Genomic DNA, 12406 nt, shown 5'->3' with positions numbered 1-12406 from the left:
ATGAAGGGGTTAAATAACCCTCCTTTCACCCCATTCAAATAAACAATAAAAAAATCAAATATACACATATTTTGTACCGCCGTGCTCAAAATTGCCTGATCTATCAATGAAAAAAGGATCAACTTGATCGTTAAACGGCGTAGCGAGAAAAAAAATTGGAAATACCAGAATTACTTTTTTTTGGTCGCCGCGACATTTCATTAAAATGCAATAACGGGAAATCAAAAGAACATATCTGCACCAAAATGGTATAATTAAAAATGACAGCTCAGAGAGAGCAAAAAATAAGCCCTCACCCGACCCCAGATCACGAAAAATGGAGACGTTACGTGTATCAGTAAATGGCACCATTTTTTTTTTTAGCAAAGTTTGGAATTTGTTTTCACCACTTAGATAAAAAATAACCTAGACATGTTTAGTGTCTTTGAACTCATAATGACCTGGAGAATCATAATGACAGGTCAGTTTTAGCATTTAGTGAGCCTAGCAAAAAAGCCAAACAAAAAACAGTGTGGGATTGCACTTCTTTTGCAATTTCACCGCACTTGGAATTTTTTTCCTGTTTTCTAGTACATGACATGCTAAAACCAATTATGTAATTTAAAAGTACAGTTTGTCCTGCAAAAAAAAAGCCCTCACATGGCCATAATGACGGAAAAATAAAAAAGTTATGGCAAGTTCTGGGAAGGAGGGGAGCGAAAAACAAAAATAAAAAATGAAAATACCCCTTTTCATGAAGGGGTTTATAGAGACGGGTGGATCATGGTTCCACTCACGGCTGTTCTGGGCACATGTCAGCCGTTCAAAACAATTGACGTGTACAGGAAAAGATGTGGGCTCACCGCCGGAGCCCGCATCAAAGGGAGACACGACATGTTGTGAAGGGGTTAAAAACACATATACAGTACTTGTTAAGATAGACAGTTACATTCACATTTCTGGAATGTTGGGAATTACTTTTGTTTTCGTTTTTTTAAAATAAAGATAAAAAATTCTGTTTACGGAAACAAATACAAAAAATTGTTTATTGCTTTTTAGTCTCACAAACCGGAAAGTTCGCTGTCTCAGACAGACCAACCTGGGTTTCAGTATGTTTTTTATCCATCTGATAAAAAATTAGGACTGAGGGTACTTAAATTGCCCTCCTTGTTTTAGTATGTAAAGTACAGGTTGGGCCATTTACATGGATACACCTAAATAAAATGGGAATGGTTGGTGATATCAACTTCCTGTTTGTGGTACATTTGTATATGGGAGGGGGGAAACTTTTCAAGATGGGTGGTGACCATGGCGGCCATTTTGAAGTTGGCCATTTTGGATCCAACTTTATTTTTTCAATGGGAAGAGGGTCATGTGACACATCAAACTTATTGAGAATTTCACAAGAAAAACAATGATGTGCTTGGTTTTAACATAACTTTATTCTTTCATGAGTTATATACAAGTTTATGACCACTTATAAAATATGTTCAAAGTGCTGCCCATTGTGTTGGATTGTCAATGCAACCCTCTTCTTCCACTCTTGACACACTGATAGCAACACCGCAGAAGAAATGCTAGCACAGGCTTCCAGTATCTGTTGTTTCAGATGCTGCACAACTCATATCTTCACAGCATAGACAATTGGCATCAGATGACCCCAAAGATAAAAGCCTAAGTGGGTCAGATTGGGAGACCTTGGTGGCGATTCAACTGGCCCACGACGATCAATCCACTTTCCGGGAAACTGTTCATGTAGGAATGCTAGGACCTGACACCCATAATGTGGTGGTGCACCATATTGGAAAATCAGCAGTGCAGACAAAACCTGCTTTCCTCTGACACTGTTTTATGATTTTCTTTATTAATAAGCTGTTCGCTCTAATGACCTATCCACAAACTATGAAACACTAAAATTACCACTGCTTTTCTTGACTGTTCATTTATAATGACTGTGATAATCTCTGCTGATTGGTTATACTCGACCATGTAATGTAATAGCTGCAAAACATTATGGGGAAGTCTGCACTGCTGCACCTGATGTGAGCTTGCTCTCTGACTGATGCAATCTTTAACAAAGTGTTAATTATCTCCAAATGTTTAGTGATCCACCTGAATTGAATTGAAAACTGTTTGAATTCGATGGGACTGGTGACGTTTTTGAAATTTGACTCTAAGTCAATTTGTAGAGGTTTGATTTGATCATCTGTAATGCTGAGTGTTAAAACTGCAGGCTGACAAAGATATTGACAACACTGTGGCTCCTACTTGCGCACTTACCTTTAATTAGAAAATGCCTTCTTTAAAATCCTCACCATACATTCCTGCTTGGAACATTCCCAATATACTTCAGTGGAGATATGGCTGTATCCAAGCTCGGTCACTCTGTACTCTTTGTTTTTTTACTTGCAGTGTTGATGAGGTAGGAGCTTTCTCAAAAGATGTGAATGAAAGTGAAGTTCAAAGAATTCATAAACTGTCGACTAACTCCTTGGAAGATGGAATGCAGGACTTGCCCCAAAGCTCAAGACTATGAAGCAAGTGCTGCGATTACATATCCATTTCTCCTATACTAAAGAACCAGCACACAATACCAAGTACTAAAATTGACATGTATGTCACTACATTTTGCTGCCTTTAGAGAGTGCAGCAGAGAAGTGGTAACCAATCTTCTATAGTATTTAATAGAGGTAGTAAGAAGCTTTTGCACTCAATTCAATGTGTAGGTGCCCAGAAGGAAAAACAATATATAGTAGTAGAAAACACCTCCGGAACTCAAAAAAAGAGGATAATTCTTGAGAATATCTCCTTTTTTGAGTGCCGGAGGTGTTTTCTACTACAATCTTCGATAGTAGATAGCAGGTCTGCTGTTCAACACTCTCATTAGCAAAAGTTGCTAATAGCTAAATTAAGTTTGCCTTCCACTGTGGAAATCTAATGATGTCAGTACTAGTGATGAGTGAGTGTGCTTGTTACTCAAGTTTTCCGAGCATGCTCGGGTGTTCTTCGAGTATCTTGGGCGTGCTCGTATATTATGTTTGAGTCCCCGACTGAATGATTGCATGATTTGCGGCTGCTAGACAGCCTGAATACATATGGGGATTCCCTAACAAACAGGCAATCCCTGCATGTGCACAGGTTGTCTAACAGCCACAAATCATGCAGCTGCGGGGACACAAACATAATCTACGAGCATGCCCAAGATACTCGGAGAACACCCGAGCATGCTCGGAAATCTCAAGTAACGAGCACACTCGCTCATCACTAGTCAGTACATATCTTTACAGGTCACTGATTTTAAAAAGAACTTGTTTAGTTTCCTCTGTTGCAGGGAAATTGAACATTTACATATAGATTCTCTAGAAGATTACATCAGATTGGTAGGGGTTATATCAGCGTAACACTTTTTATACCAGGTTGTGTGCTGCAAATAGCAATACCTTGTATGCATATTGCATGTGTAAAGGATCTCATCTAATGAACAAGAATCACCAACATGTTTACAAGGGTTGATAGTTGGAAACTGATGTTATCATGAATGCTCGGCTCATCTAAATGTATGACTAGGTGTAGTAAAGAGGACTTTGTTTATAAACTGTGAGATGATAAAATCAAAAGAGACTATCATCTATGATGAAAAGTATTTTTATTAAAATCCAAATTACTTATTAATCATCTGTATGAGCAATATCACTTGGTAGAACTTGATTGTTGATCCAGTTTAATTGATGGCTTCAAATTTGGCAAGCCTAAATAAATAAAAAATGAGATTTAATAAGTAAATAAATCAATAACTAAATACATTATAGAGTTTATCTAATTAGAGCATAATGATACCTACTACTGCTAAGGGTTTATTAATTTATTTTATAGTTTTGATTCATAATCTTCCACAAAAAAACTGTAGGAGAAAGATTTTTACTGCTACTGGTTTTGACTTATTAGTGCAAATATCTAATTGAGTATGGAAGTCATCAAAGTCTACTTGCAGAGGAGTGTCATTATACTCTTCTCAATGATGGAGCGCTAATATACTTTTTGCTTTCACATTGCGTGTATTAGATATCTACATTAGTCTCAGTATGTTATAAAGATACTCTCCTTTACAAGCATAGGTAGAATATTCCCATTGTATGATGTTGTATAGTTGTGTTGTGCCTTAAGGATTTTATGGACCTCCAAATATGTTGTGTTGGGTGTTCAGATCTCTATCATATGAATAAAACCTTATTACCACTTAACAGACATAATATAAATTGACATTACATAACAACATGTTGGTGTCATATCTATTAATGTACAATAAGAAATACAATTACATATTTACATATTATAAACATGAAAAAATTAACTCACGTTAAGATTTTTTTCCTTAGCCTAGGATTGGTAATCCTTTCAGAATGTTAGTTGCTCCACCCAAGCCACCCTAATGTAAAAAGCATTGTTCAAAGACAGATGTGAACATAACAAAAAAAATTAGAAACAAGTTCAGTGATTGATTAAAATCCAAACATATCAAATAATTTTATTGACATATAATGTTATAATATCATAACATGCTAACAATTAATATTTATACATATAGACATTTGTAAGTTAAACCTAGAAAAATATCTTACCAGTGAACCGCTCAGGCTTTTAAGCGTATCTCCCTATAAAATAAGTGAAAAATTCAAACATTCATTTTTGCATAATTTATCATCGAAAAATTATGTTTTTTTTAATGTAAAACTTCATTATCTTACCAGCAATTGACATAAAACACCCAGGACTGTATCGCTTACTCCAAGTTCCTCCTAAAATTCAGTAGAAGAATATTTAGATTTAAATATTAAGAAATGTATTTTGTATTATGAAAATGTGTGTATTTATAAATCAAGTGACTTTCTCATTCCTTTTTGTAGTTTAAAATTCATATTATGGCTAATTATTGAATTTTAATATACAATTTGACTGACACTTCTAATAATTTTCTATAGGGATTTTTTTTAATCTAGAATAACAATTTTATTTAATCAAAAATCATCTTAAATTAGATTTAGCCTGTAAAAGAAGCACTTACCACTAATTTTAGTAGTTCCAAGCCAAGCTTTTTAGCTACTTCTCCAACCTGATCGCCCACCTTTTCCTATAAATCCAAATAATTGTAGTGGGAAAAACAGGATATTTTCATTTAGATAGACATTCAACAAAACTGTAAATTAGGAGTTTACAATATAATTACCAGGAATTCTTCAAGGCTCAGGATTTCATCCACTGTACAACCTACATTTTTCTAGATAGACAAAACATAGAAAACAAAATAGATAAAAAATACACTAAGCTAATAAAAAATTAGGAAATTCTATTTTATTATGAGTAAGTGATTTTCTGTACTATATGTTTGACAAGCCAAGAAAGACACCTTATACATTTACTAATTGGCATAGACTTTAATATGTCAGCACCTACTGACTAGTTTAACATGTTGTCTCTTTTTGTTTTAGAAAGTATAATGCATTAACAAGTTATACAAAATTTTTTTTTAATAAAGTTATATTTACCAAAGCCTCATGCAATTGTTCTAAAAACTGTTTATAGAGCTCCTCATTATTTTCTTTCTGCAAAGTAGAGAAATATATTTCTTTTAAGTATGGCTTTTCACCTTTATTCCACTTCAAAACTTGTTACAGCTATGTACATTGTTTTTCTTTATAAAATTTTTGTCCACATGAAGGAATCTATAGGCATAGTCATCGGTGCCACTAATCTCACTATAGGACAAATCTGTTGAGAAGATTGTTCACAGATTGAAGTTTTGAAAATTTTTACAAGTATCAGACTATAACTTGAGCTTATTTTACTGTTTACTGGGTTGTTTTAAATGCCCAGTAAAAGAACGACATGGTATAATTCTATACATATATGTACATATAGATATATATATATATACATACCTTTCCTTTCATGTACAGACAGAGCAATTCTTGGAGTTTGGCAAGCAACTCAGGAACATTAACCTATTGGCAACACAGGTAGTTAATAATGTCATAGTAAACCCATGCATGTTCATCTAGAATACTTATTTTAGAAAATAATATAAACAGCTGAGAAAAAAATTATTATTCATTCTCACAATGCGGAACAAACTTAATTATAAGATTCCGCCAAAATATTAATAGTATGTTTGTTAGCCATTAGTTCAAATTCAATATTAATATTTGTCTCCCGTAACTTTAGAAAATGTTATAAACTTTGGTCCCAGATTTTTTATTCTTGAAGTTCATGAGTTAACCGATTCTGTTTTTAACTTTTATGGCTCATTAAATCTTTAAGTCGGTCAAAAGACCTATGTACTTTATTTATTTAATGCATTCATATGTAATCTGTGCATTAGAATACATTTTGGAAAAATTTAAGAAATCAGTCATGTCTATTTTTGTTGCTTCCAAAACTATTCCTCATCATGGTCATGTTTTTATCAGAAATTGTGGTGATGATTCTAGCAGTTGGATCCCAATTTTTCTAATATATATCAACTAGGAAGCGAAAAGGTTGATAAAAGTTTGTGCTCCTGCTTTTAATGTCTTTTCTAACCTTGATCTCATTATTCACATTGTGGCCAATGTCATTTTTAAACCAGAAACTGCACAGTAACTCTATGTTGAGAGAGCTAAGTGCCCTGCAGTATTGTATGAGCTCTGATAAGCTTATAATAATGACAATAGATTCAATTCTTACCTGAATTAACTTTTTAAGGCAATCTTTTGGGATGATGGGTATATCTACAAAAAGCAATATAAAGTAGAGCCATAAGAAAAAATTAAACCATTAAGTTAAATTGCATAGTAGCAGCCCTAAAAATCACACACTACAATGGTTTGCTATTTAGTCAATTACAAAATAAACTAATATTGCCAGATGACAATGGAAATGTTAGAAAACGTTTCTACTATCTTCACATTTATTATTTAAACCCATGCCAATTATACACAGTAAAAGAAAGAATAAAAATCCACAAAAGGAAATCTATATAAAGATGTAACTACTCACCTGGCTGAACTCCCCCAGTGGCAATGGCCCCTGCATTTCCAAATCCTGCAGAATGTATTAAAGAAAAACAATATTTTGCCACACATTATACATTTTAAATGCAATCAATTTCTGAACCACTTTGTATTTATACATATAAAAATGTTCACACAAGAAAATCAATAATTTTTTAATTAAGTTTTGATTAAGTTAAAGTAGCTTTCCAAAAATAATTTATTAGCGTCACTAAAACTCTGATGAATATATACTTACCGAAGTAGCAGTTGAGGGCCACAAAGAGGAAAGCAATTGCAGCCTTCATGATGGGAGACAATGAAAATTGCTGCTTAGTCAGTTATGTAGATGCTAAGGGTATAGCTGGAGGTCTGTTAAACCATCCCTAAAGCTGTTTTATTTATACCTTAGAATGATGGACTTGTCAGCACCTCACTGACATTAAACATGACCTGAAGGTTGTGAAATGTTCCCGTTTGTCATACTTTTGCAATTTCAAAGATTCTCAAATAACTTATTACAAAATAAAGACAACCATTGTATTATATTTCATTCATATTTGACATTATGATGATAAAAGAGGGTTCCAGATTAAAATCACCTGTCATATATTTTCACTTTACACGTATTTTCGAAATAAAGTGATCACTTCCTGAAGGACAAATATAACTGAAATCTGAGCAATTTCCTTATTTGTACCTCTTACCCAAACTGCTCCTTTTCCAAGTGGGAGCAATTGAGGTTATTAACTTGAGCATTAGCAATAAAATTAATTTTCTGTCTCCACTGATAAATGCGTATTCTTCAGACCCATAATAACTGCAATACATGGGAAAAAAAAGAAAAATCATTATGCTAACCTCTCTCCTCCCCTCGCCAGACCTCTATTACTCACCACAACCCACCCAGTTTTCAGATCAGCATTGGCAGAGCTGAAATCCCTGGCCTAGCAATCCCCGGCTGCTAGGCCGAGGATTCCAGGTTTGCTAGAAGGGTCCTGCACATGAGCCTACAACTCAGTGGGGCCACTACCTTTGAAAATACATGCACAAAACCCATCCAAACATAGCAAATGCTGAATCCTTGGCCTAGCAATTGATAACCGGGGGTTTAAGCGCTGCTGATGCCGATCAAAAAATGTGACATATGGAGAGTTCGCAATGAGGAGCAGAGAGGCCAAATAGGCGAGTATAAGTTGTTTTTTTTAAAACATTTTGATGGCCTTTTATTTTGCTGAATACATGTGGAAGTGAATTTCAAAACAATCTACATTTTTGTCAAATGTTGATTTTTGTAAAACTCGAGTACAATTAAATAGGGTTGAGCGACTTTTATTTTTATAGGATCGGGTCGGGTTTCACGAAACCCGACTTTCTCAAAAGTCGAGTCGAGTGAAATCGGCCAATCCTATAAAAAAGTCGCGGTCGGGGTCGGCCGAAACACGAAACCCAATGCAGTGCAATGGGATACTATGGTTCCCAGGGTCTGAAGGAGAGGAAACTCTCCTTCAGGCCCTGGGATCCATATTAATGTGTAAAATAAAGAATCAAAATAAAAAATATTGATATACTCACCCTCGGACGCGCCCTGGTACTAACCGGCAGCCTTCCTTCCTAAGAATGAGCGCGTGAATGACCTGCGGTGACGTCGCGGCTTGTGATTGGTCGCGTGAGCGGTCACATGGGCGGTCTCGCGACCAATCACAAGCCGCGACGTCATCTAAGGTCCTTCACGCGCTCATTCTTAGGAAGGAAGTCTGCCGGAAAGAAGCAGGGCGCGTCTGAGGGTGAGTATATTCCTATTAGGTATATACTCACCCTCGAACGCGCCCTGCTTCTTTCCGGCAGCCTTCCTTCCTAAGAATGAGCGCGTGAATGACCTGCGGTGACGTCACGGCTTGTGATTGGTCGCGTGACCGCCCATGTGACTGCTCACGCGACCAATCACAAGCCGCGACGTCACCGCAGGTCATTCACGCGCTCATTCTTAGGAAGGAAGGCTGCCGGTTAGTACCAGGGCGCGTCCGAGGGTGAGTATATCAATATTTTTTATTTTGATTCTTTGTTTTACACTTAAATATGGATTCCGATACCGATTCCCGATATCTCAAACATATCGGAACTCGGTATCGGAATTCCGATACCAGATTCAGAAGATCGCCGACCTCATGGCCGACCCCACACAGGGGTCGGGTCGGGTTTCATGATACCCAACTTTGCCAAAAGTCGGCGACTTCTCAAAATGGCCGACCCGTTTCGCTCAACCCTACAATTAACTTTTACTCTAATTTATTTGATCATTTCTAGTCCTGGGAAGACTTAGAAAGCTTTCAACACGTAAACACTGAACCAAGTAATAGGATATTACAGTGGATACAAAAAAGTTTCACAGTGCTGTTAAAAGTCAAGGTTTTTCACATTTTAAAAAATCATATGAAAAGACGAATTTCAGAACTAATTCCAGCTTTAGCCACTTCACCACTCAGTCTGTTTTCACCTTCCTGATCAGGCCAGTTTTTGCATTCTGACCAGTGTCATTTTATGAGGTAACAACCCTGGAATTCTTCAACGTGACCCCATTGATTCTAATATTGTTTTCCCAAGATACACTGTACTTCATGTTAATAGTAAATTATGGTTGATATGATTTATATTTATTTATTAAAATATTGAAAATGTGACAATGAATTTGAACATTTTGCAACTTTCAAGCTTTTAGCTTTTATGCTCTGAAACCAGATTGTTATATCACACAAAATAGTTAATAAATATCATATACCACATGTCTAATTCAGATGAGCATTATTTTTGAAACATAATTGTATTTAGGAAGCTAGAAGGGTTAAAAGTTGATCAGCAATTTCTTAATTTTTCCAGCAAAATTTACAAAACCAATTTTTTAGGGACCACATCCTATTTTAAGTGACTTTGAGGGGCCTAACAAAATACCCAGAAGTTACCCCATTTTAAAAACGACACCACTCAAAGTGCTCAAAACGACATTCAAGAAGTCTATTTACTCTTTAGGAGCAGAATTAAAGTAATATATAAGAAAAAATGAAAATTTTACTTGTTCCCCAAAATAAAACTGATTTAGCCCCATATGTTGCATTTTCAAAAGGATAAAAGGGAGAAAATGGACCATACAATTTGTTGCACAGTTTCTCCTGAGTACATTGATACCCAATACATGGTGCATAATTACTGTTTAGGTGCACGACAGGGCTCAGAAGGGAAGGAGTGCCATGCAACTTTTTGGAGAAAAAAAAATTGTCTGGAATAGATATTGGATGCCATGTCGCATTTGCAGAGTCCTATGATTAGCCAAAACAGTGTAAACCCTCACAAGTAGCCCCTTTTTGGGTAACTACAACCATCAAGGAATTTATTGAGAGGTGTTGAGACCACCTTTACCCCTCAAACGTTTCACAGAATTTTGTAATGTTGAGCTGTGAAAAATGCTTCAGCGACACATTTTAAACTTGCACATGGGTAACATGAGAAAATGGGCCATACAATTTGTTGTGCAATTTCTAATGAGTATGCCGATATCCCATATGTGTCTCTTTGGAAAGAATAAGTTCTTCAGCATGGCACATATCTATTTAATATTTCACAAAGTTTAACCCCTTCATGACCAGAGCTTATTTCGGTTTTGCGTTATTGTTTGTTGCTTCCCTTCTTCTTAGAGCCATAACATTTTTATTTTTCCATCAATATTGCCGTGTGGGGCTTGTTTTTTATGGGATGAGTTGTACTTTTGAATGACACCATTGGTTTTACCATGTTGTGTACTAAAAAATTAAAAAAAAATTCCAAATTCCAAGTGTGGTGAAATTGCAAAAAAAAGTGCAATCCCACACTTGTTTTTTGCTTGCCTTTTTTTACTAGGTTCACTAAATGCTAAAACTGACCTGCCATGCCATTATGATTCTCCAGCTCATTACGAATTCATAGACACCAAACATGTCTAGGCTCTTTTTTATCTAAGTGATGAAAAAAATTCCAAGCTTTGTTTAAAAAAATAATTGCGCCATTTTCTTATACCTGTAGTATCTCCATTGTAGTATCTCCATTTTTCATGATCTTGGGTTGGGTGAGATTTTATTTTTTGCGTGTCGAGCTGATGTTTTTAAAGACAACATTTTGGTGCAGATATGATATTTTGATCGCCCGTTATTGCATTTTAATACAATGTCACTGCGACGAAAAAAAATGTAATTCTGGTGTTTTGACTTTTTTTTCTCACTACGCCGTTTAGCGATCAGGTAATCCTTTTTTTTATTGCTAGATCAGGCGATTCTAAATATTTTATTTTGAATGGGAAAAAAGAGGGGTGATTTGAACTTTTTCTTTTTATATTTTTAAAAACATTTTTTTTTTACTCTTGGTATGCTTCAATAGTCTCCATGGGAGACTAGAGGCTGCCACAACCCGATCTGCTTTTCTACATAGAGGCGATGATCAGATCGCCTCTATATAGGAGAATTACTCACTTGCTATGAGCGTCGACTACAGAGTGGCGCTCATAGCAATCTGTCACTGAAAACCATAAAGGTTGTCATGCCATCACACCAGTGACCCATGATCACGTGACGAGGGTCACCAGTGGCCAGATTTCTGTCGCGTTTGCTGGAAGCGCTTGTTAAAAGCCGCTGTCAGAGTTTGACAGCGGCATTTAGCTGGTTAATAGCCGCTGGTGGATTGCGATTCCACCTATGACTATTCCAAAACAGCTGACATGTCCAGGAAAAGATGTGGGCTTACCGCCGAAGCCCACATCAAAGGGAGGGAGTCCGATGTTGGGGTACTATTACGCCTGACATCGGAAAGGGGTTAAAATCTTACCTCAAATAGTTTTTTAAGGCAATTTTTAGGAATGTGTTTTGCTTATAAGAAAGCATTTAATTCTAGCATATTTATTCTTAAACATTAACTACATATAAAACTCTTAACAAATGATAAGTTACCACTAAAATGCTTGGATGCTTATTTCTCAAACCAAGCAATTCCTAATTCTCAGATGCGCGTTTTGAGTAACCAGTATAATGGGAGTCCATGGGAAATCTAATCATTTTTCCCGCAGACCCAACAAAGAGGTCTGTGGGGGCAGTGAAATAATTGAAATGGATGGAAAAAGTGCTGAATGGAAGGAGAACAGCATAGGGAAGATCACTGGAAGCATCTCTGACTTTCAGAACACTGCTGAGAACATTGGTGTCACCCTTTTATTCTGCTTTGTTTACTAAGAATAACACATTCAAAATTGACGAGAAATTGAAATGGATGGAAAATGGATGGAAAAAGTGCTGAATGGAATGGAAGCAGAACAGCATAGGGAAGATCACTGGAAGCATCTCTGACTCTCAGAACACTGCTGAGAACATTGGTGTCACACTTTC

The 12406-nt window shown here is 36.1% G+C and overlaps 1 protein-coding gene across 1 annotated transcript; it reads right to left on the bottom strand.

Moving 5' to 3' along the window:
- Positions 1-3609: 3609 nt before the first annotated feature.
- Positions 3610-7381, bottom strand: LOC143773779 (uncharacterized). The gene is made up of 11 exons (XM_077261134.1): positions 7264-7381; positions 7012-7056; positions 6700-6743; positions 5916-5978; positions 5523-5579; positions 5204-5254; positions 5042-5107; positions 4725-4775; positions 4599-4631; positions 4336-4405; positions 3610-3728 (listed from the first exon to the last, which is right to left on the bottom strand). Exons 1-10 carry the CDS (start codon positions 7310-7312, stop codon positions 4352-4354), a joined length of 513 nt encoding a protein of 170 aa, XP_077117249.1. The 5' UTR covers positions 7313-7381; the 3' UTR covers positions 3610-3728; positions 4336-4351.
- Between the last annotated feature and the right edge of the window lie 5025 nt (positions 7382-12406).

Source organism: Ranitomeya variabilis, chromosome 5 (genome assembly GCF_051348905.1).
Source record: "Ranitomeya variabilis isolate aRanVar5 chromosome 5, aRanVar5.hap1, whole genome shotgun sequence".
In the NCBI taxonomy this organism is placed as follows: domain Eukaryota; kingdom Metazoa; phylum Chordata; class Amphibia; order Anura; family Dendrobatidae; genus Ranitomeya; species Ranitomeya variabilis.
Note: the sequence above shows the minus strand (reverse complement) of the source record. Positions and strands in the feature narration are given on the sequence as shown.